The sequence below is a fragment of the Quercus robur genome, chromosome 8 (assembly GCF_932294415.1).
Source record: "Quercus robur chromosome 8, dhQueRobu3.1, whole genome shotgun sequence".
In the NCBI taxonomy this organism is placed as follows: domain Eukaryota; kingdom Viridiplantae; phylum Streptophyta; class Magnoliopsida; order Fagales; family Fagaceae; genus Quercus; species Quercus robur.
Window position 1 is genome coordinate 13,856,077 of NC_065541.1, and position 26,308 is coordinate 13,882,384.

The window sequence follows — 26,308 nt, forward strand, 5'->3', positions numbered from 1 at the left end:
AAAAAAAAAAATACTTCCATAGAATAAAGTCGTGAGAAAGCTTTTGAATTCATTTGTGCAGCAAATTTATTTTGTAAACAATGACCATTCCACAATTTATAGGAAGAAAAAATATGAAATGGGAGTTCAGGTAGAAAAATAAAAGATTCATTTAGAAGAATTGAGGTGCAGCCTTACCTTCACCTTCAATGCCAATTTTTTTCCCAAACAATGTCTACATTTATAACTTCATTGTACAATGAAACTTCTGGACCTATGTGCTAAATTTCAAGACTCACTAATATAAGGACCAGTACAAAGAAAGTGAGCATAACTGGGAAATTAATATGGGGAACGTGAAGAGAAAAGGTCTAATTAATAGCAATATTGTATTTGAAAATTTACTTGGGGACCTAAACAGTTGGAATTGAAGAATACTCATTTGTTCACTTCTATTTGATAGCTATTGTCATTCAGCATTCTTTCTTTTCTTTTCTTTTCTTTTTTCTTTTTTTTTTTAAATCATAAACATTTTATTAGAAAGAAAATAGAGAAACCCTCTAATTTCTAAAGTTTTTTTTGGTAGAAATTACACACTCACCAAGAAGGAAAGTGGCAGTAATCTAAAGAATTGCAAGCCAAAACCTAAATAGTTTACCAAGTCTACAAAAGAGAAGGGATTGTAACTTTGCCAATACCAATAGTCCACTCATAAAAAGACAACAATCATAAATACTTTAGTTGAAGAGTAAACATTAAACAACTCAATGCCATTAAATATGTGATTATTTAGCATTCAATTTAAATTCTTTTAACAACTAATGAGTTTCTGTAATTGAGACTGAAAGGTGCTGGACTCATGTAATGTCGTAGTTTTCATATATGATATATCTAATAAGAGAGGATACTAACAGTATGCCAACCATATTGCAAAAATAATTTCAAAACGGTATACAACAGAAGTTTAAACACTTTCATTTCATTTTTTCTGATTATAAAAAATCAAAATCCTCATTGCAAGTAAGAATTCAATGGAATTTTTATATTCTCTACCAGAAAAATATTTCTCTCTATCTTCCTCCTCCCAACTATCTCCCCAACAAAAGATAGACAAAAAACTTGGTTGCCCCTCCCCCTCAATAGGTAAAGCTAAATTGTAAGGGAGAAGTATCTCTGGATATTTGAAAAGAAAAAAAAAAAAAAAAAAACATATATACGGCTTAGAAAAATATACGAATCCAGGAAGTTTAAGTTGCAAATAACATAGATGCCAATGAGCTTTAGCTCCAACTCAACTTTAACAACTCAGCAAAGGAAAAAAAATTATAGAATAAAAAAAAATGTGAAGGACTGAACTGATGACACAAAAGTAATATACAGAATTGTTTGACAAACTCCATAAATTAGCAAAGCAACTATCAACTAAGGCTTCCTAAGTTGTATTCAGCTGCCATGGGAGTAAACCCAAGCAACAAAACTAATAAACAAACTAAAAACTGTAGACTGAAAAAAAATTGTGACGAAATATATATATATATATATATATAGAATATCTAATTTGCAGTTGTTACAAAACATTGCAATGACTAGCATTTGGAAGTGCCACAGAAAAATCAGTATTTCAAAGAAATGCACAACATAAAGATAAAAGATAATATCATTGCTAACATAGAGAAGACAATCAAAAGGTTAGAAGAGGAGAACAATGCAGCAAAAAGATCTATAATTCCAAATACATATATATCAGCCCACTCATATATATAACATTATGTTAGGCTTCCCTAACTATAGTACCATGTTAAAGAATGCTAGGGATAGGTAGAACTTAGCTAAGAGAGGACTTACGGGGCCATAATGCTATAACAATCTCTTAACCTTTTTATTTTAATTTAATTAAAATAGCAGTATTTGTACTAAGGAACAAGACTACTAGTTCTTGTTGTACAAATGTTTGAAGAAGTCAGATCCTTCCCCTAGCCAGACATGAAACTCATTTACTCTAACTAAGTTGCCACTCTATTACATTTTGTTGCAAGCATAGTTGACAGACCCTCCCATTACAGCAAATTTTATTTTTTATTATTATGCTTTTTTATATTATTTATTTGGTGGCGGTCGTCTTGGTGGGGGAGAATTATGGTAAAGCAATCATGGGTACTGAAATTTTGTTTCTCAAATAGGAGGAAATTCCAAATCAACTTTTGAAACAAAGTTAACAAACAACGCCCAAATCTCCTATCAAAATAATAAAAATAAAAACCCAAATCAATTAATAGCATTAGGGATTACTAACAATGAATAAAACTAAAGAAAAATCATGTGCTGATAGTCAAAAGAAATTTTAATAATCTGTATATTAGTAGTAAAATCAACTTCGTGTGAGAGTAAGAGAAAGAGAAACCTATTTCAAATATCGTCGCCGAGCAAAGAAAGGCTGATACTGTTTCTTCTTTGGGTTTTGTTTAGCTGCCCTAGGTTCTTGTGGTTGATTAGTAAGAGAAGAAGCTAATACAGAAGAAGCTGAATTCTGGGTTCTTTAGAAAAACTGAATCGGAAGCGTGATAGAGAGAAAGAAGCGTGACAGAGAGAATTTTTTTTTTTTGCTAAACGTGACAGAGAGAATTTTGTTTTTGAGAAAGAGAAGCGCACAGTGAATACTTTTCCGTTTTTTTACTTATATATATAACTTGTTTGACCGGTAGCCAGTATTTGCTCTAAATTACTCTAAATTAAATGAATGGTCCTGATCAAATTTTTATTCATTTAATGGTTTAGATTTAGGTGGGTACCATACCCCCAAAAAAAGAAGGGGGTATGGTAGAATGACCCATGCCCAATAACTCGTCCCAAGAGAAAAAGCTTATTTAATATATATATATATATATATATATTGTTTTTAAATCTAATACCCTACCTCCCACCGCTTTGGTGTTCTTCCCCAAAATAAATACCAAAACTCACTTGCTCCTTGTTACAGACTCAGATTTTTCTTTCCTCCGCTCTCTCTCTCAATCTTTTTCTTTCCTCCGCTCTCTCTCTCAATCTTTCTTCTTCACAACGAACGAGACTACAAGAGTCAAGCTCCCCTCCAACCAAAATCAAGATCTTGCGATGGTAAGTTGTTTGTAGCAAAGGAATGGAGTCAAGTTAGTCAACAAACAGGATTGACAGGCTGGACTTCTGGCGATGACAAGCAAATAGATTACTAGTTTTTTTTTTTTTTTTTTTATTGAAAATATTTGAAGAAATATGTTACCAACCTGTAAACCCATGACCGGTTTAGAAGCCCGTGCGGTTTGAGTGCGGTTCACCCAGTTTCTAGCAAAAGTCAAATTTTTGGTTTTTTTCAGTTTAAAAAACCAGATTGCTGAACGGTTTCAAGTTAACCCAGTCGGACCACACGGTCCGGTCCAAGATTCAAAACCATAATTTACCTGCTCCATCTCCCCCACCCCTCTTATATAATTATATATCAAATTTGATTATATTAGAGCTGTAGGCATATATATTTGATTTGTGAGAGATGACTTAATTCGGCACAACAGCATAGCATTCTATTTAAATGGCGATAAGAATATTATACTTGTTCACATTTCTAGATAAAATGTCAAACATGACAGCTCTATCTCAATCATATTAGTTGCTGGGTCTGGTCTATATGTTGATTTTATCAATAAATCATTTGAACTTTCTATTAAAGCAAAGCACCCTTATTATTATTATTTTTTTTTTTTTTGACTTGTTAGAGATATTAGAGATATATCAAGTCCATATTTTCATTAATGATATAGCAAAGCAACTATATCATTAATGAAAATGGAACTTAGTGTTTTTTTTTTTTAATATTCAAAATCATTTATGATTGAATCCATATGAATTGTCGCATCGATATCCATAACATCATAATGTTTGTCAAAAAATCATTTTCTATTTTGTTGCGAAAGTTTGTTTTGATTACATTCGTAGTTGAAAATACTCAGTCCATAGTTGTAATAGAAATTGGAAAAGTAAGCACAAGTATGACCACTCCACAAACAAGCATGTAGGGTGTGTTTGGATACCGTTTATTTTGCTGAAAACTGAAAACTGAAAACACTGTAGCAAAATAATTTTTAAATGTGTAAATAGCGCTGTGGGACCCATTTGTAATGAAAATTTTGTTGAAAAAAAAGGTTTGTGGGTCCCGCGAACAATGTAGGGTGTGTTTGGATACCGTTTATTTTGCTGAAAACTGAAAACTGAAAACACTGTAGCAAAATAATTTTTAAATGTGTAAATAGCGCTGTGGGACCCATTTGTAATGAAAATTTTGTTGAAAAAAAAAGATTTGTGGGTCCCGCGAACAATGCACGGGACTCATTGGAAGTGCATGGCTTTGCCAAAACGCGCTTCAAAGAAAACGCAAACACAGGATAGTGCTTTTCAGCACTATCCAAACGCACAAGTAGTATTCTGATTTTCTAGTTCAAACTATCTATTAACACAATTATTTTGTTTAAAATTTTGATGGAGAATGACAAAATTATTTTACTTAAAATTTTTTAAAGGATTGGGTTGTTTGCTTTGGGTAAAATTGAAATTTTGGGGCATAAATTTTCAAGTTTTGGATGGAGTGTCATTTTTCCAAATCTCAAGGGAAAGGCGTGTAACTACCCCTGAATTTTTTTCATGGTCTTTAAAAAGATCAATGATATTGTTAAGGGGAACAAGTGTAATTTTATTGTATATATATGCTAGAACTTATCCATCTTTCTTTCTTTCTTTTTTTTTTTTTTTTTTTTTGGGAAAAACAAACGCGCACACACAATATTTGAGAGTTCTTAAATTTATATTCAATCATGGTAAAAAGTGAATGTATTTGATTTTACCACATCATGATCTAGACCATTGTGGAAATATTAAAAGTCTACTAATTCATTATGAAATGAATAGATTAGATTTTGTCACATCTTATAATACTTTAATTAGATCTCAAATAAGTGTTAGTCAATATCTGTTTAGAATCTTTAGATCATGATGTGGTAAAATCAAATCCATTCAAATTTCACCATGATTGAATCTAATTTTAAAAACTCCCAAATATTGTGTGCGTGCGTTTGTTTTTCAAAAAAAAAAAAAAAAAAAAAAACAACAACAACAACAACAAAGATGGATAATTGTCCCACGTTGCTTAAGAGAGTATGTTGTGTGTAGAGATAAAAGTATTCTTAGGCCCAAAATTTATTTATAAAAATACCAGCCTATATACAATAAAATTACATTTGCCCCCCTTAACAATATCATTGATGTTTTTAAAGCTTAGAAAAAAAAAATTTAGGGGTAATTACACTCCCGATCCGGCTGCTTGGTAGTGGATGAAGATATAGACTGAAGTTTCAGGAGATTCACCACATAGTGGCAAGCCGGGTCAATGTCTGGGTTGAACCTCAAAATGGTATCCTTCGTAGGAATTATTCCAGAGGCAATTCTCCAAAGCATCATCTTTAGCCTCTCATGTAAATTAGACTTCCATATTTTTGCTTTGACCTCAACAAATCCATCCCCTCTATTGGAGGCAGTAACTTCCCAATAAGCTGATCTAACAGTTAGGAGATCCGTTTGATGACTTGGTCCAGGTCCACCCATCTGATCAAGCTACCTACCCTGATTGGAATTTGCTTAATAGCCTTGACTGAATCATTCTTAAATAACTGAGAAAGTTTTGCTTCATCCTTCCCTGTTTGTTTGGCGTAAATAATTGTGACACTATTGGGCAATTATTCAAGCATTTAGGTGACTTAGGCACTGTTATGATCCTAGTGTCTCTCATGGATTAAGTATAAGTTTAACCATGTGTTTATGAGTTTTTGGACACCTTTCCCTTGCAAGTCAGTTTTCAAGGGTGAGTCCTACCATGGGTTTGTTACAAGCACTAGTTTGAAGTTGAGAAGATTTGGAGTCCATGGATCCTCCCAAGTTAAGATACTCCCTATTTTTCACAATCTTACATGCTCCACCTAAAAGAATAGGCTTGGCTGCTTCTACACTTTTCCAAGTCCAAGAGGCCTTTTTTGGAGTCTATGCCCAAGGCCATTTCCTATCCACCTTATATTTTGCAGACAAGGCTTGAATACAAAATTTTCCTTTTTTATTTTCTTCCTAAAATTCACCATGCGAGCTTTGTTAGCAGGGAGATATTGAAATCTGAAAAATATTTGAAACCAAGGCCACCATCCTTCTTGGATTGGCATAAATCTTTCCTAGCCATAGGAGAGAAGTAGTGGTTGTTCTCTTTTGAAGTATTCCCCACCAGAATTTTCTAATTAAACCAATGTCATACCAATTGAAAATGTGAACACACCCACTCTTTAAGTCCAATCACCTATAACATTTCAATCAAGATCAACTATTTAGATGGATCTACAACTATCATTTCCACATAACAATCACTTACCTCTTGTTGCACTTGCACATAATTAAGAAAGCAATAAGATATCAAAATGCTCTCTGCAATGAGCAGCTCCAAATCTTCTAAGGTAAAGCAAGGTAATATTTGGTTTTGAGTAGGACTACATTGTTGTTATTACTGTACTAAATATCAAAGAATAAATTTTTACATTAATAAGGCAGACGGTGATTCAAAAGATGCTGATCTTCCAGAAGAATGGAGCACATAGTCAATACATCAAATGATGAAATATGAGTTGACAGGTATTTGAACCTCTTGGAGACTTTGATATATCAACTTTCGTCTTTACCATTGTCGTTTGGCTTTCTGAGTCCATCATTAAATCGTACCAATATATTGTCACCAGTACCAAAACTTTTGCATGCCTCAGCAAATATTTTACAAGTTTTACCTCATCTGGTGTTCCAAGAAAATTGTGAATTTCAGTTGTCTTAAGATGCAAGAGCAGACAATATGGCACACATCTAGGCGGATTCCAGCTGAATTGAAAGGTTCCTTTGTTGAAAGGTTTTACAAGTCCCTGATAAGGAAGATAACAAAATGTTTTGATATTTTAAAGAAAATTTTGGTCTTATTAAATTACCGATTCTCCCAAAAGTGTAAGATATTGAGAGCATTCACAGCAGTGGAGGCATATTCCTATATTGCTAAAATTTAGCTCCACAAACACAAAAAGTAAGCTTCAGCAGTGGAGCTATACTTATTTTTTTTAGTTGATTTCTCTCACCTCTTTCATTTAAAAAACATTTTCTCTTTCTTTCTTCTTCACTATTTCTCTCTCCGGCTTCTCTTCTTTCTTCCTTTTTCCTTCTCATTTTTTTTTCTCTCCCTCATCTACTCTTTGCTTCGCCGACTGTCCTGGGTTCATCTTCATCACCCAGTCCTTCATCGCCGATCTTTATCACCAATCTTCATCACCAATCCTTCATCGCCAATCCTTCATCGCTGATCTTCATCGCCAATCCTTCATTGCTGATCTTCATCGCTGATCCTTCATCGCCGATCTTCATCGCCTAGTCCTTCATTGCCGATCTTCATCACCGTCCCATCTCTGGGTTTCGTGATGGTGGTTTGGCTGGATTTCATGGTGGCTGTGGGAGGTTGTTCTTGGTTGGCCGTGGTGGTGGATCGGTTTGTGGAGTTTTTATTGTACTGAGATATTGTAGTGAGATGGAATATTTTATTGTAGTAGATATATTATTTTATTGTGATGTTTATATTATTTTATTGTGTTGAAAGCTAAAATAGATCCACTGCTGTAGCATGTGTGTAGATAAAATAGATAAAGTAGCTTTTAATGTAGCTAAATTACTAAATTTTTAGCTCCACTGTTGTGGATGCTCTAAGAAACAGTGAATTTATTCATTTAATCTACAACATTTCCTTCACGTGTGGGCCACCTGAGTTGTTATTGAGTGAGGCCCAACATGGGAAAATTTAAACCAAAGGTAAGGTGAACATGTTAGAAATCAACACTAACTTTGTTGTTTCTAGAAACTTCTAGAACATTCTCACACAATCTCTCTAATTCCGGAAATTTCTCTCTTGCTCTCTTTCCGGAATTCTCTCCAAGATAGTTCTTATATTTTCTCTAGAAGCTTCCTTGCACTAGTTAATTTTAGTCACATATTTATAGAATAGTCTAGAAGATTGGAGAGTGGCATTCATTTAATGCCAATAAAAAGGAAGATGCTAGAAGCTTCACGTTGGTTTTCTAACCAACATATACCTAGTATAAATACATGTGATGGTATGTGAGACTAGTGTGAGATTAGTGAGATGTGTGAGAGACTTGTGAAGAGTGTGAAGTAAAGGCGAAAATGGGAATTTAACCATAATTTTCCAACAATATAGTTAGTAGTTTCGGTTCTCAAACTATATTATTTACTAGCATCTTGCGTTTATAAGACTCGATTTTGGCCTATAAATTGAGCATCAAAGACTCGATTTCCATACTCTAATTAAGTCCGATGTGGCATATTTTTCCACATGGCGACCACATGGAAATCGAGTTTCTGAGACTCGATTTATAACCTTTATAAATTAGAACAAATCAGAGAGTAACCACCAGAACATCAGAGAAGAACACAGAGAAAAAAAAAAAAAAAAAAAAAAAAAAAAAAAAAAAGAAGATCGAGATCCGAGTGGGTGGCTTCAAACCACTATGCGCGACCCAGGCCATACGAGACCCAGGCCGCACTGGTGAGGTGAGCTCTTTCTCTTGGGATTGATGTGTTTGGGATTTCTTAAATTTGTTTTTGTGTATTTCGGCTTGTACATGAGACTTAAAAAATTTTTAAATTTTTTTGGGTTAGAAATCGAGTCTTAGAGACTCAATTTCCAGGTAGACGCCACGTGAGAAAAATACTACATCAGACGTGATCAATCCATGAAAATCAAGTCCCAAAAACTCAATTTATAGTCCATAAATCGAGTCTTTTAGACTCGAAATACTAGTAAAAAATATAGTTTTGAAACCTTAACTACTAATTATATTGTTTGAAAAATGGGCTCAATTCCCAATTTTGGCCTGAAGCAAAGAAATAAGTAAGAGATATTGTGTTGTGTAAATACATAGGTGTTTAGAGAGTTGATGTGTATGTCTTGTAAAAGTATTAGTGCTTGTAAAATGTTGTAATTCAAAGAGTCAAGTTTTAATAAAAACTCTTTGTTTAGTCATTTGTTCAACAATCTAGTGTCAGAGCTTCCGCTAACTCAACAGAACACACAAGATTGAACAGGACATCCTACTTTAATACAATGTTAAATTATCAATTCTCCCAAAATTTTAAGCTCTTAGGAAGTAGAGAGTTTATTCATTTACTCTAACAATGACATACACATGAATTAACCCACCATCCAAGCAAAGGGGGAAAAGAAATCCAAACTCACCTGCTTAAAGTTAAAACTTTGAGATTGGGTGAAGTCTGAAGTATATTTGGTAGTAGTTCCCAACCAACATTGTCATCAATTCCAAGCTTCAAATGGGTGAGATTATGAAAGGTGGGGAGGATGGGAACAATATTGTGCAGAGACTGAACACAGATCATTGGAAACAAAATGAATTTGATGAGATGCAGTATGCAAATAAATATAGAAGTTAACATCAGACAGAAAAGTGTGCAAGCATACCTGCATAGCATCACCAGATAATGCTAAAAGCTTGACTTGAGAGATTCCATCAAGAAGTCCAAATACACATGTACCTTGGATGCATGCTTCAACCAAAGAGGGTGTGGAATTCACTGAATAATCTTCATACATATAATCATCAATTTCCAAATACTCAAGATTTGGGGTATTAATGACAACCTTGTACTCATAATTTCCTATGCTTCTTAGACTTAAGGAAAATATTGATCTTTTCAATGAAGGTACAGAGATATTCATAATCCCCACACCATCCCAGTCATGCCTCTTTATGACCAAATCTTCAAGGACAGGACAACTAGAAAAGAGCTTTTGCATTGAGGCATCATCCCCATATATAACAGAATTCAGATAAAGGAACTTAAGTGTTGGCAAACAAATAAATGTTGGGAAGTTGAGCACAAATCTTCCATGAATTTTTAAATCCACAAGTGTTTTGCATGTGAGAAGGCACCATGGCAACTGTCCTACTCGGAAAAGCTCAGACTCAATTGTTAGCTCTAGAACCATACAAGCAATCGCAGCACAAGTCCATGAATAAAGATGTGCTGATGCATGTAATGTGTAGCATGAGAGATTGCATTTTTCAATGGCAAATCCATCACGATGAGCAAGAACCCGGTTTACATAATCAATAAAGCAATTTACCTTGTTCATGTAATTACCAGTCAGTCGTAAAGGTATCACAAAAATAAAGACTGGGGACAGAGTCCATAGGTTCTCCCATCTCTTTGACAAGATGCTAGTCCCAACTGCTTCCTTTGGTGAAAGAAATGAGAATATGTGACAAAGCAGTGAATCTGGTAACCTACTAATCCAGTCTTCACCATTGGTGGTACTTGAATCCTCCATAACTCTGATAAACTGAAGGATAAAAATATGAAAAAAATAAATAAATAAATCAGAGAGATAAGCTTTATCAAAGAGACTAGTGGAGTGTCTAAGCATGGTTTAATTATGTGATTGAGTCCATAAGAGATAAGCTGGCAAGTTGCAACTCGTGGCAGATTTATTATAATAGAGATTACTGGTGCATTTTAATGTTAAAAATAAAAAATAAAATGAACTAATAGAATATTTATTATGATAAAAACGTGAGGACAAAGTTTAGCTACAAAATTAGTTATATTCTAAAACTATAACATTACTCAATAAAATAAACATTGTTACATATTTTGAAAATTTAACCGTTAAATTGTATGTTCTTTGTTCTCTTAATAAACATGTTAAATTTTATATTAATCGGATATTATTTATTATATTTATCTATAAGCTCTTTTTTTATGCATAATTTTAAATTACAAAAACTTGCAATTTAAATAATTTATTGATGACTTAGCAATTGATCTTTAATTTTTTTAAAATTTTGCAAGCATGGAAGATATAAAATAAAATGTAATCCAATTATGGATTTGATAAAATTCACCTCCAATGAAAAGATATTGAGTAAAGTTATAACCTTAAGGTTTTTTTTTTTTTTTAGAGAAAAGTTGTAGTCTTAAACTATAACTAATTTTGTAGCAAAAATCTTACCTATAATTTGGTTAACTCAACCACTAAGGAAAAAAATGGAAGACTCATGGGTCAATGAGGATAATTAATGAGAAGTTCTTGTTTGATAAAAATAGTAAAATACTGATTTTATATCAATTTGATGATATTGGACAACCTCGTGCATACATGTGAGGTAAGAACCTTAGGTCCGATCTTATCTTGTTTCTCGGTTCAGGTATTATATATTATATTTGAACGACCTTTTTTGGTTGAATGAAAGAGACTTTTTCTATATTAATTTTTTATTATAAATATGAATTTTAATAAACTTTAATTAGAGTTACAATATGATTATATGAAAAAGGCTATTGTAAAATTTTAAAGAGTTATATAAATGAAGAAAATGACAAAAAGAATCCAAGATCTATAGGCCAATAAAAGTGGCCTCTTTTGTTTATTATTTTGGATAATAAGTGGACTGACAGTTTCACACGCATTTAATTTGTACAAAAAGCCAAAAATAGGAAGGACGGAAATGAAAGGTGACCAAGAGACCACCAAGAGCAAGAGGGAGTCGGTTTCTTATTTGGACATGTCTAAATCCTCTTTCCCAGGCCAGATGCAATCCATAATGTATAGCCCATTATTTGGCAACAAAACTATTTGTAAAATGTAAAGAGAACCTCAAAACCCAATTCCCATGATGACCATTGGCACTGCCACCAGTACTGAGTTTGATATTATTTTTCTCTAAAGTCATCCAATGGATAAGTTTAGGGGCACAAGGTATGGGTTTAACTTTAATCACTTTGTGAACTTCAATTGCATATTGTAAAACCTATAACCCTTACTTGGTCTTTTAATGGATTGGGTCAACCCGGTATGACTCATATTTTTTTTTTGTTACATACAAAAAAGTTAAATATATATAATAATAATAAATAAAAAAACTTGAGCATATTTTTTTTGTCTTCATGTTAATACAAATAATCTACTAACTATATAAAAAGCGCGAATGCCATCTACAGTAATTTCTACTATGATTTTGGTTTCGTGAGTCCTCCTTTTTTGTCCGTTTGTGGAGTGCTAAATGGTGCGTTTTCTCTCTGGAAATCTCCGGATATTTTCTCTCTCTTTTCTCTCTGGAAGAACTCCCTGTATCTCTTCTCTCTCTCTTTTCTCTCTATCATTTCAGGATGGCAAGACCAGATCGGCTCTGGAAGAAAGAAGAAAAAAAAAACATGGGAAGAACTCTCTGTATCTCTTCTCTATCTTTTCTCTCTATCATTTTAGGATGAGAGGACCAGATCGACTCAGGAATTTCTGGTTTCGTCAATCACTGCCCAAAATCAAACACAATGCAGTTAACAACACAAACCCCATCATAATCATTCAAAAAGCCAAATATACCATAAAAAAGAAAAAAGAAAAAAGAAACAAAAGAAAACACACAAACACAAACAAATTCACAATCTTTTCTCTCAAAAATATTTTATTTCAAATCACAAAAAATCCATTAAAAAAAAAAAAAACTAATCTGAATCCACAAAAAACCCATTTAAAAAAAAAAAAAAAAACTAAACTAAACTGAATCCATATCGATTAACTATATAAAAATCTGGTTTCGTCAATCACTGCCCAAAATCAAACACAATGTAGTTAACAACTCAAACCCCATCATAATCATTCAAAAAACTAAACTGAATCCACAAAAAACCCATTAAAAAAAAAAATTAAACTGAATCCATATCTATTGACTATATAAAAATCCGGTTTCGTCAATCAGTGCCCAAAATCAAACACAATATCTTATTTCAAATCACAAAAAACCCATTTAAAAAAAAAAAAAAACAAACTGAATCCACAAAAAACCCATTAAAAAAAAAAAAAAAAAACTAAACTGAATCCATAAAAGATCATTCAAAACCATTGAAAATAAAATACAGAAACAAACCTCAAAGAAAGCATTGTAAGGAGCAGCATCAAAATTCGAAATCTTCTATAAAACTTCTTGAGAATAGGGAAAATGATAGAGGAAAGAGTGACTCTCCAAGATTTGTGATATTGAGGGGTAGAATACGGTGGTAGCAAGTAGCAAGCAGTGGAGGTGAAGGCAGAGAAGTGAGGAGAGAGAAAGAGAGAGGAAGCAGACGTTCATGAGAGAAGGAGAGTTTGGGGCTTGGACGGCTGATGAAAGAATAAGCAGGTGGGTATAAATATTTCTAAGGTTTAAAATTGTGATGCTGTCGTGTTTTTTTTTTTTTTTTTTTTTTTTTTTTTTTTTTTTTTTTTTAAGCTAAATACCAAAACGACGTAGTTTTGGAACTAACATTAAACTTAATGTTAGATCCAAGACACATCGTAGGTGTCAATTTCTTATAAGTCAAAATAAAATAATAAAATATGAAACTGTAACCAACCACAATTGAAAATAAATGTTTTGTGAAAATGTTATGACACTTGTTAGTATAGTATTTTTTCACTGTAGCTACAGTACCAAGCGACACTACAGTGCCTACTTTTTTTTTTAAGTAATTAGTTTGTGTTTTCTTTTTTCCTTTTAAATATTTATGTAAGCTGGTATATATATTGTTATACTGACATAACAAATTTTACAATATTTTCACAATTATTGACGTGTCAATTTCTTACAAATCGAAATAAAATAATAAAATATGAGACTGTAATCAACCACAACTAAAAATAAATGTTTATAATAAAAGTGCAAATACGTGCATAGTGTCTTGGCACTGTACATCCAGTGTTTTTGCACAGCACTATAGCTACAACAATGCTCTGGTTTAGTTAATTTTTTTTTTTTTTTAGTAATCGGTTTGTGTTTTTTTTTTTCTTTTAAATATTGATGTAAGCTGACATTTATATTGTTATACTGACATAACAAATTTCACAATATTTTCACAATTATTGACGTGTCAATTTCTTACAAGTCGAAATAAAATAATAAAATATGAGGTTATAACCAACCACAACTGAAAATAAATATTTTTAAAAAATGTTACAACACTTATTATTATCACAATATTTTCATAATTGTTGAAATCTCACTTTCTTATATATCAAATAAAAAATGCTAAATCCACAACATTTTAACATTAATTTCATAACAAATCATAGGTAAGCTATTATTGATGGATAGCACTGGAGCTACAGTGCTTTTGGTTTATTCAACTGGCACTGTAGCTACAATGCCTAAAGTTTTCAGTGACCAACCACAGCTAAAAATAAATGTTTTTAGAATAAAAATAACAATGTTATCAGTTTAAAACCAATAATAACTTGTCATTTAAAATTTGTTTTAAAAATGTTATGAATATAGCATTTCTCTCAAATAAAATTAAAAAAATATCTATTCTGATCATAAAAATAAAGATATTGTGAAAATATTGTGATATTTTGTAGTATTCTTAAATTTATTTTTTAATATAATCAAATTAGGTGACAAAATTTATGATTTCACACACAAAATTTATATTAATTTTCTCACTACAGGGGGCAGCATCGTGCCTTGCACGTGCAGCCAACGCTAGTAATAATAAAAAATCCTTCGGTGATTTTTTGCCCAACTACTATTTTTATAATTATAATAATAATAATAATACTATAAGAAAAATGAATCATTGATGGTGATTTCTTTAAGGTTTATTAATTATGATTATATGTTTTTCTCACTTAATAACTCATTTAGCACAAAAATTCAAGAAAATTAAAATGGATTCCTTGATTTTTGTAGTGTATTAAATAGTTGTACCAAAAACACGAAAAATTTGGTGGGACAAATGGCAAAAAATTAAACTCCAATTTGAGATCTAAATGAATTTTTTTAAAGCTTTGGCATTATATATATGTACTAGTTAAAGGTCTGTGCGTTGCACGGTTTTATGATAAAATTTATAGAATACATGTAAAAATAATTATTATATTTTAATAATTATTATAACAAAATAAATAATTCTTATGAATAAATAAATAATTCTTATTAATTGTGTTATAATATTATTTTTAGTTACATGTATCAAACTATTTGCATATGAATTTTGCATTTAATGAATCTACATATGATTACAAACCTTTCTTAGGATATGCTTGAAATCTTTTATGACAAACCTGAAAAAAAAAAAAATCAAGAAGAAAATTAAATTGAATTAAAAAAAAAAATATAACCATATAGATTGTAAAGTTGCATATGAGTCTATGACCGCTTTGAAATAAAATTTTAAAAAATAGCTATCATTTCAACTTTGATTTTACTATTTTAGTCAAAAAAGTTTGATAATTGCAAAGGAAAAAAAACCCTATTTTATAGTGATGGCTCAAGAGTAAAAATAATCAATGCACAAAAAAATTGATATTGGAAGAATGATTACTTTTTAAAGATTATGAAAATTCAGGAATTAAAGTTTCAAAATTTTGCAATTAAAAACCAAAAAAAAAAAAAAAATGAATAATGAAAATTTTTTGGGAATAAAAAATTATACTAATAATTAGCAAAAAATATTAATTAATGTTGCAAACCAATACATAATACTATGCATACTTTACATAAATAAGTATTAAGTAATAATATTCAAAATATAAATATAAAAAAAAAAAAAAAAAAAAAGGGGACAACATGAATAAATCCAATTTGAAAAAATAAATTTCATTTTGTTTAAAAAAATTATATAAAAAATCCTATTAACTTAATAGTGGTGTATTTAGATGATCCAAAAAAATAATAAAGCATATGCTTTCGTGCCTAATCACATCTAGGAAATAATAAAGCATTCAAAATATTGAAAGGCAATTTAAATTCATGTATGCTTGCAAGAGATACGTACTTGTCCACCATTGCTGGAAAAAAACACAATAACAAAGAAGAGAAATACATACATGTAATACTTTGGATGGTAGGTTTGATAAAAACTTCTACTATGGATTTTACAGACATCAAATTTCCTAAGTAATAAGAGGAAGAAAAAAAAAAGGAGAGTTAGATTTCTAAACACATAGAAATTATAAAAGAATGAGAATTACTAATAATAATGGGGGAGAGAAAAGAAGAAGATGTTGTTATGCCTAAGAATATATAAGAATACATAGAAAAATGTAATATATATAGAAAATTTTCAGTTATAAGGAAGTTAGATTTCTAATCACTCTAGGAATTATAAGAGAAGAAGAGTTAATTTAGGATATATGTTTTATCCACAACATAAAAATGTCATATAGATTGAATGAAAAAAAAAAAAAAAAAAAATGTTGACAACAATGACATCAACGTAAGTAATAATAAAAAATAATTAAAAAAACAAAATAAAAAAAGAAGAAGAAGTAAGTAAACGTGAATGATGCTAATAAGGAAATAGGATAGATTTTTTTTTAAAAAAACCCTTATAATCAATTTAGAATTTTAAGGTTATCTAAAGAAGAAGAAGTAAAACTCAATGTAACTTATTTTTTAAAGTTATCTAAAGATTACTTATTTCAGGTACCTAATTTGAAATTTTTTAGATAAAAATGTGTCATCTATATCAATTAACATAGGCTTGGGCCTCATGTGTATCAATTAGTTAGAATTCTACATTAACGTTAATCATAATTCTATATTAAGTTTTAGTGTTTATCCAAAGAATAAAAAGTGAAGGAAGGATGTAGGGACAAGGGACCAAAATAGTATATTGGGTCTTGAGCCTTGTTCGAGGACATTGATAGGTTCGAGGAGAAGCAAATAGTTGTTAAACGTTGTAGACACCCCATTTTACAACTTGCATTTAATTAACCGGTAGATCTTCAGATTTGTGATACAAAACAAATCTTGATGTTCTAACGATCATAATGGTATGTCATGAGTTTTGATCGGACCACCTGATTAAAAGCTATCATACAAACAATTTTCAATGATCATGGCTTGCCTACGCGATGGGCCTGATCGCGTCATGTTCTAAACACTTAATTTTGATTGCTTCTCACAAGAATTAATTTAAAATTAATCAACTGTGATTTTTGATTGGATTTCATTTTTTTTCATTTTTTTAAGAAAAAACATAAAATTTTTTTTTTATGGCATCTTATCTGCTCTTTTAAAAAAAATTCCAGAGATATGATCCATGAAAAATTCAAAAAAAAAAGAAAAAGAAAAAATGCTCAAAAAACGTCATTATCTTCAGCAGTAACTTGAATCGCATTTTTGGTCAGAGAAACATTGAAATTTGGATTTCTCTATTTCTATAAAAGTTGTAGAGAATTAAATTTCCTTTCAAAAAACATCAATTCCGAATCAATTGGAATTTTGAGCAGCAAGTTATGGCCAAAATACGAAACAGGTGCAGATGACAACACAAATTCAGCATTATCTTCAATTTTCTCTCAAAATTTCAAGTGAGTTCAACGTCAAATCTGTTCAAGCCTATCCAATAGACTTATCCTTTCCCTTTGCTTCAGAAGAAATATTTTTGAAAAATAAAATGGGTAAAGAAACAGATACAGCCTATGAAAAAATTCAAAAATGCTCAAAAGACGTTACTATTTTCAGCAGCAATTTGAAACACATTTTTGGCATGGATAACTTTGAAATTTGGCTTTCTCTATTTCTGAAAAAGTTGTAGATAATTGAATTTTCTTTCAAAAAAACCCATCTTAAATCAATTGGAATTTTGAGCGGAAAATTGGAGCAAAAATACGAAGCAGGTGCAACATCATCTCAAAATTTGAATGGGGATCAACACCAAATCCGTCCCCAGCTCATTTAAACAGGTTATCTCCTCCCTTAGCTTCAAAAGAAAGCTAATAACTTAGCTTTAAAGCTAAGCCATCCCTTCCCCTATAAATAGAGAGGACCTCTTCCATTCTTTGGACCCGGAATTCCCTCTAGAGAGCTAGTGAGAAAGCGGAAAAAAAAAAACTATTGAGCAACCATTGTTCTTACTTTGGTTGTAGTTGAGTACTTCCTTGCTTTCTCCCTAGCCCTTTAGGTGATCATTTCCCCTTTTAATTTATGCTGGTAAGTAGTTAACTTTTTTTTATTCTTTATACATGCTAGAATAAATGCTTACAAATCATTATTCACTTCTTTTATGCTATGCTTGGATGAACATGCCTATGTCTTATTGGTTTTCTCTTACATGCTTAGAAGAACATTTCTAGGCCAATACACAATTTTCTTTTGAATGCTTAGATGACCACTTCTAGGCTAAAACACAACTTTCTCTTTAATACTTAGATGAACATGTCTAGGTAGTTGTTTTACATTTTTAAATACTTGAACAAACATGTCAAAATATTTTGATTTTGTCTAGATAAACATGTCTAGGGTTTTTCTTTTACTTCTCTTCATAATTGCTTGGATGATCAAATATGCTTAAAGGTTTTATTTTTATTTGCTTCTCTTTGCAATTATGTTGATGACAAATAACATGATAATTTTGTTTTCCCTCACATGCTTAGATGAACATCTCTAGGCTAGGAATTCTTTATTTATATTGATCTCTTGGATGAACATGCCATTACCTTCATTTTTTGTTATCTAACAAGTTTTATTTATTTATTTTTTTCTCTTTATGTCAAATTCCCCTAACATATATTTATTTACACTTCCTGCAAATCACATGTTTATATGACATATTCTTTGTATTTGTTTAACATGACATGACATTGGCCACCTTAACCTAGGAGATCGGTTTTACCGGGCGAGATGGGTGCTTAATCCATTCCCATCTCGTAAATTAGCCTCCGAACCAAGATCAAGGGTTCTAGATAATGTTTTTTTGTATATACAATTTTACCTTTTTTAGAATGTAACTAGGAAATAAAGCAATGTAATTTACTTTTCTTAGATTGTACCTGGGACAAAAAGTATTGTAAATTTTTGTTACAAAATTCGATGTAAATTGTCATATACATTAATACAACAGAAGTATTTTTCGTTAAAGGTTTTCTTGTTTTTCCTTTTTAAATTAAATAAGTGGCGACTCCATGTAAAACCCTCGATCTAGGGGGGAGCACATTTTTACAGTAGCGACTCCACTGGGGATGTTGAAGGCTAGACTCTATTTTAGGTTATTGTGGCCAACCATGTCATTTGTTTGTTTATTGCTTTTGATAATATGTCATATTTGCTTGCCATAACATCATTTGCATGATTGGAGTTGTATATGAATTGTGTATGTTGCCCGGAAACCACGGTAATTGTAGCCATGGATCGCGGTCCTCCTGGATTCGTGTACCCAGTGGTGAACCTACCACCCCATCGCCTAAGACTCGCTTGATCTTTCTTGCGTTTCTTAAAGGACAAACTCTACCGTTTGGACCAACGCGGCGTTCATACGTCACAAGTTAGGAGGTACAACGTCCTAGCTTTTGGGGAACCTATTAGCCTACCTTTTACCTTCATGTAAGAAGCCATAGAACTAATCTTTAGGTCAATCCCATAAAATACATTGCATCACATGAATGTGTTTGGCCGTTGTTTGATCCCTGATGTGCCTTAGTCCAATGCTTAGGCCCATCACAATTGCTTAAGATTTCTCAAAAAAAAAAAAAAAAAAAAATCGAACTTATGCATTTTGGTTGAGACCAAAGAATCTCAATCAGGGTTCAAGCCCACCAAGTTCAAAGCATATCTAAAAGCTCAAGATCATCAAGCTTAAAGACATCAAGATTAAAGCCACCAATCTTAAAGTGCAAGGCCTTAGCAAACATCAAAACCGAGGCTTCCAATTAAGAAATGGCCAACAACCAAGAAGATCGACACCTGAATGATCATAGGGAACAACCGCCTCTCACCACTCAAGATTTACTCAACACTTTGGTAGCAGGTCAAGCCCAACTCCAAAAGGACATCCAAGCATTGATCCAACAAATGGGGAACAAGAACTCTCATGAATCCTCTAGGGCCCAAAATGATAATGGACCCAGAAATTCTAAAGAAAGCCATGGCTTGGTGTTGACTAAAAATGAGAAGAAGATGGTTGAACGAATGGACCAAATGGAAAAGCTCCTAATGAGATCTAGAAGGGTTGAAGAAGCTATGGATCTGCATTCACTTTCGCTCTTTCCTCAAGCAAGGGCCTCACCTAAGTTTAAGATGCCAACATTGGACAAGTTTGATGGCATGAGCTGCCCTAAAGCCCATCTGAAAATGTACACAAGAGCATTGCAACCCTTGGGAGCTGATGAAGAGTTATTGGCCCAAATGTTTCAAAATACACTCACCGGAGCTGCCCTACGTTGGTTCCTAAATTTGGAGGATTCTCGGACTCAGACTTGGGAAGATATGTGCCATGAATTTTACAAGCAATACAAGTACAATACTGAGGTGGACATCACTTGGCAAGACCTTGAGACAACCAAGCAAGATTCCAGTGAATCTTTTCATGCATTCATCACAAGGTGGAGGACAAAAGTAGCCCAGATGACCGTTAGGCCCAATGAGGAAGAACAATTGAATATGATTGTGAAGAATCTCATCCCGACCTACAACAAGCATCTATTTGCTCGATACTTTCCCAACTTCAAGACCCTAATTGCTGCTGGAACCCAAATTGAAGATGCCATCAATAACAATGGGATTATCCAAGATCTCATGGACCAACAAATCATTGCTGCACCAACATCTACCAATCAATCCAACTCTACTTCATGAGTTGCCAAGCCATAATGGGTTTTTCAGGAATTTTTTACAAGCTTTGTCTATTCTTTACTTGTTTCCATTTTTTAATTTCATTTCTTGTTTGATGCATTTTGTTATTCATGCTGTGTTTGATGCAAAAATTTAAAAAAAATAAATAAAAAACTCAAAAAATCAAAATTAAAGAAAACTTTGGACTAGGGGCATTGGGATCTTTAGTGACATTTCTGACTCCTTTCAAAGCCCAATTGAAAATGGTTTTCTTGAGGCCTACAATTTCTGTCAAAATGGACTTGTTCATGATAATCCTTCAAAAATTACAAAAATGCTTTTCTTCAAAAAGAAAATAAAATAAAATAAAATCAAGGAAAACTTTCATAAAAAAAAAACTTCCAACCAGGGGCAGTGGGCCCTTTAGTGGATTTTCAAAAATGATGTAAGGCTTAACCTTCTCATCAAAACCTAGTCCGCTTGGAAAGAGTGTGAGAGGTCAAAATTTTTCAAATGTTATTTTCCTCAAGTACTACATGAGAATTCCTTTGGCAAAGCTTTTGCAAATCATAATGCTTAATGGGCCAACCAATCAATGTGCACAAAGAGAGAATTAATTTCATCTAATTCATGTAAGGATCTTTGCTGAATCACTTAGAACATAAGAAGAGAAGGTCCTAAAAGGCAATCAAAGAAAATCCAGTTATTAGGAAATCTCAACAAAAAAAGATTCCACCAATCAGAAATTCTCAAACAATGTACACTCAATTCAAATCTTAGAACATTTTTTGTGTCACAATATTGAAGCATTCATAATTTTTATTCCAAGAGGAAGTTACTAAAAGAGTTCGAGTTACTGTGCCTATAAACAAGCCTTACTAGGGATAGGAGGCCATCTTTGGTTTAGCCACATTATTCCTTGACACCCATTACAAATATTATCCATTGCTAGCCCATTTGAGCTATTAAACAGTTAGCCTTTTTTTCATGAACCCATAACAACCTAAACCTAGGGTGGGAAAATTCGAGTGTGCATACTCAAATTTTATGCTAAGGATGACAATCTCATAGCTTCAATGAAGACATCAAGAAAAGTAGAATCCATCAAGATTAGAAGAAACAAAGAAGATCACATTTGAGAATGCAGATGATAATACTCCATCAAGGTGAGAAGACAAGACTTCATCAAATTGAAAGCTAAGAGATTCCATCATACAGAAAGAGATGAGAGCTCATCAAGTCAAAAAGCATGAAGCAAAAAAAAAAAAAAAAATCCCGCTAGATTGAAAACCTGAAAGGACAGTCTAGGCAAAAATTAGGGATAAAAAAAAATGGTAGATTGAAAACCTAAAAGGGCAGTCTACGCAAAAGGAAAGAAAAAAAAATTGAGTGTGAGAGAGCTTGCTAGATTGAAAACCCGAAAGGGCAGTCTAGGCAAAAATTAAGGCACAAAATTTTTTTTTGAACTATGGATGACCTGATCCTTCTTTTGAAAGAGGTACATAGGCAGCTTTTTCAAGCACGGTCATATCAAATCAAAAAATTCATTCATTCATTTGCTATCAAAGAAAGAGGAATAAAAAAGGAAAAAAGAAGTCCAATTGATCGAAAATCGAAGAGGCGGCCTAGTCACAATTGCCAAAAGAAGAGAAAAAGAAAAGGCGATCTTGTCATAGGTTTCAAAAGAAGAGAAAAAGGCAGAACAAAGAAGGTCGAAAACTAAAAAGGCGGCCTAGTCACAAGTTCCAAAAGAAGAGGAAAGATTTGTCAAGATGAAATTCTAGAGATTTGATAAACAAGCATAAAAGCACATTCATACAATAAATCAATGAAGAGAAAGGCAGAAAAATTCAATCACAACAAAGACCTCAGCACAAATTCAAATCAAAGAAGAAAATTTGAAAGCTCAAAAAAGAGTTGCCTAAGAAGAATACAAGGCAAACAAGAATGATATAACTTTGATACAAATGATCCATGATGACCAGTGAGCAGATGACAAGAATGATGAGAATTTCAGCACAATGTCAAGAAAGGGAGAAACAAGAAAATCCTTCTAATGCCTAACTTTTGAGTATTGCACACTTGAAGGGAATATCTACAGGGGATTTTGAGCCTTTTTATATCATTTCTTTTATAACCTGAACCGAGCCTACATTACAACCCATGCATAAAGACCTCCTTGAAGTTCTGCTAGTCATAGGCACATCCTTAACTCTGGCAATATTTTCTCTTGGATTAAAAAGGAAAAATGCTTGAGGTTATCAAGCCCCACTGGCAAGTAATCTCCATGACACAGTTTCTTAAATTCTCAAATGACTTGAAAGAATTCTTTAATAGAGGGCACTCCCTTTTTGTTTGTTTCCAACAAATGTGACTCCCAAATTTGGGGCACTCCTCTTTCTTTCTATTCCGGAAAAAAAAAAGTGTCACCCAAACTTGAAGCACTCAAAAAAAAAAAAAAAAAAAATCATCACATGACTCTCAAACATCTCTACATTTCATTTCTTTGATTGTCCTTGAAGACCTAATCCAACAATGTTTAAAAAGAAGAAGCAAATTTGATTACATGCATTCAATGACTTTGATCCTTTTTAGTCAAAAAAATTGACTTGACTCTTAAACAATATGATATGATAAAATAGTTGTTGAAAGGATTATCACATGATCATTTGGGAAAGAAAAAGAATTTTCTCAAAAGGCACCACTATTCACCAAATGGTTTTTCAAGAAGAAAATCAATTTCTTTCAAAAACAAAATTTTTCGTGATCAAGTCCATTTTGAAAATGCAATGCAAGGTTTGGTTGAAAGCCATGATCATCTTTTGGGTGGACTAGATGTCTTCCCTACAGACTTGAACTATGTCTAACTTGGTCCTCCTGAAGAAAAGTGCATAGGCAACCTGTTAAAGGCTCTGTAAACAATAGGCACCAAATCAAGACAATGACCCAAAGTTGTTTGCAAATAGCTTTAAACTAGGGGCATTGGCCCATTTACTTTTTTATCTGCATTAAGCATTGGCCCATTAGTTTTAATCTGCAAGCTTTTCATCTATTTTTCTATGCAAGCATGTTTATACTAGTGGCATTGGTTCAAATTAACTTGTTTCTAACAAGCTTGATAAAGGAAAATTTTCATCTTTCCAGGAATTAAGCAAAAATCTCTCAACATTCAATAACAGCTTCAAGTCCAGATCACCAAATTAGCTAAGAAGTCTCACATCTCACATGGATCAACTAAGAAGTCTCCCACATCACACAAGGCTCGACTAAGGAGTCTCTTGCATTCACCGAAGTTGACTAGTATTGTCCAACATCTCAGACTCTAGGGTTTGACAAAGTTTTTTTTCTTGAAAGCCACAAAAAGTTTTTAGAAAAATCCAATAAGATTTTCAGAAAATTCATAACTTTTTTCAAGGAAACCTGAAAGTTTTTCAAAATTCTTATAAATCTTCAAAAAAAACCTGACAAGGTTTGTCAACAATTTTTCAAAACAAGGTTTTCACGACTTTCTCAAAAAAATCAAACCGGATTTTTAGAAAATTTTAGCATCTATCTCAAAAAACCAGACAAGGTTTTCTAATAAAATTCTCAAAACCCAACAAGGTTTGTGAACAAAATTTTCAAAAAAAACCCAACAAGGTTTGTCAACAATATTTCAAAACAAGGTTTTCATGACTTTCTCGAAAAATCAAACAAGATTTTTAGAAAGTTTTAGCATCTTTTTCAAAAGTTGAGGAAAATCCTGCAAGATCTTCAAAAATCTCTCAGAAAAAGAACGTTTGACAATGTTACACAGTTTTCACAAAAACCCAACAAGGTTTTTATCAAATTTCCAAAAGAAATGACAAGATCATTCCAAGAATAACCAACATGTTTTCACAGATACAAATTTTGATAAGAATATCAAAATTTTCAAGAGAAAATTCAACAAGATTTTCAACAAGTTTCAAGTTCAAAAATTTTCAAAAAATAGACAAGTTTTTAGAAAATTTGCCAAGATCTTCATAAGAAAACCCAACAAGGTTTTTATCAAATTTCCAAAAGACATGACAAGATCATTCCAAGAATGCCCAACATTGTTTACAAATTTTGGTAAGAATATCAAAATTTTCAAAAGAAAATTCAACAAGATTCTCAACAAATTTCGGGTTCAAAAATTTTCAAAAAAACAAACAAGTTTTTAGAAAATTTTCCAAGATCATTACAAGAAAGCCCAACAAACTTTTCAAATAAAAAAGCCCGACAAGGTTTTTTAAGATAATTTACAGGTTCAAAATTTTTGAAAAAATAATAACAATTTTTTTTTTTTTTGAAAAAATAGCCAAAACATTTTGGATCAAAAATTTTTTGGAAACCAACAAGTTTCCACAACTTTAACAAATTTTCATCACACATCAGTGATCGGTTAAATTTCAAGTTGCAAAATTTGGTGTCTTTCTTTTACATTGACATTCGCTTTTCAAACTCTGTCAATGAGGGGCATTCTGTAGACACCCCATTTTACAACTTGTATTTAACTAGCCGGTAGATCTTCAGATTTGTGATACAAAACAAATCTTGATGTTCTAATGATCATAATGGTATGTCATGGGTTTTGATCGGACCACCTGATCAAAAGTTATCATACAAACAATTTTCAATGATCATGGCTTGCCTACACGATGGGCCTGATCGCGTCATGTTCTAAACACTTAATTTTGATTGCTTCTCACAAGAATTAATTTAAAATTAATCAACTGTGATTTTTGATTGGATTTCATTTTATTTCATTTTTTTAAGAAAATAATAAAAAATGTTTTTTTTTTATGGCATCTTATCTGCTCTTTTAAAAAAAAATTCCAGAGATATGATCCATGAAAAATTCAAAAAAAAAAAAGAAAAAGAAAAAATGCTCAAAAAACGTCATTATCTTCAGCAGTAACTTGAATCGCATTTTTGGTCAGAGAAACATTGAAATTTGGATTTCTCTATTTCTATAAAAGTTGTAGAGAATTAAATTTCCTTTCAAAAAACATCAATTCTGAATCAATTGGAATTTTGAGCAGCAAGTTATGGCCAAAATACGAAACAGGTGCAGATGACAACACAAATTCAGCATTATCTTCAATTTTCTCTCAAAATTTCAAGTGAGTTCAACGGTCAAATCTGTTCAAGCCTATCTAATAGACTTATCCTTTCCCTTTGCTTCAGAAGAAATATTTTTGAAAAATAAAATGGGTAAAGAAACAGATACAGCCTATGAAAAAATTCAAAAATGCTCAAAAGACGTTACTATTTTCAGCAGCAATTTGAAACACATTTTTGGCATTGATAACTTTGAAATTTGGCTTTCTCTATTTCTGAAAAAGTTGTAGATAATTGAATTTCCTTTCAAAAAAAACCCATCTTGAATCAATTGGAATTTTGAGCGGAAAATTGGAGCAAAAATACGAAGCAGGTGCAGCATCATTTCAAAATTTGAATGGGGATCAACACCAAATCCGTCCCCAGCTCATTTAAACAGGTTATCTCCTCCCTTAGCTTCAAAAGAAAGTTAATAACTTAGCTTTAAAGCTAAGCCATCCCTTCCCCTATAAATAGAGAGGACCTCTTCCATTCTTTGGACCCGAAATTCCCTCTAG

General features: G+C 32.1%; 2 protein-coding genes across 2 annotated transcripts in view; both read right to left on the minus strand.

Moving 5' to 3' along the window:
• LOC126694688 (F-box protein At4g22280-like) overlaps nucleotides 1-10,531 on the minus strand; it is a 94,684-nt gene extending 84,153 nt beyond the window's left edge. Inside the window, exons 1-3 of the mRNA XM_050391081.1 lie at nucleotides 9,560-10,531; nucleotides 9,320-9,462; nucleotides 6,680-6,947 (exon numbers count right to left, since the gene is read on the minus strand). Coding sequence (XP_050247038.1) covers nucleotides 6,938-6,947; nucleotides 9,320-9,462; nucleotides 9,560-10,525 — 1,119 coding nt within the window. The 5' untranslated portion in view covers nucleotides 10,526-10,531 and the 3' untranslated portion in view covers nucleotides 6,680-6,937. The remainder of the gene's footprint in view (nucleotides 1-6,679; nucleotides 6,948-9,319; nucleotides 9,463-9,559) is intronic.
• LOC126694690 (uncharacterized) overlaps nucleotides 1-26,308 on the minus strand; it is an 89,215-nt gene that overhangs the window by 48,779 nt on the left and 14,128 nt on the right. The gene's annotated exons all lie outside the window — the stretch shown is intronic.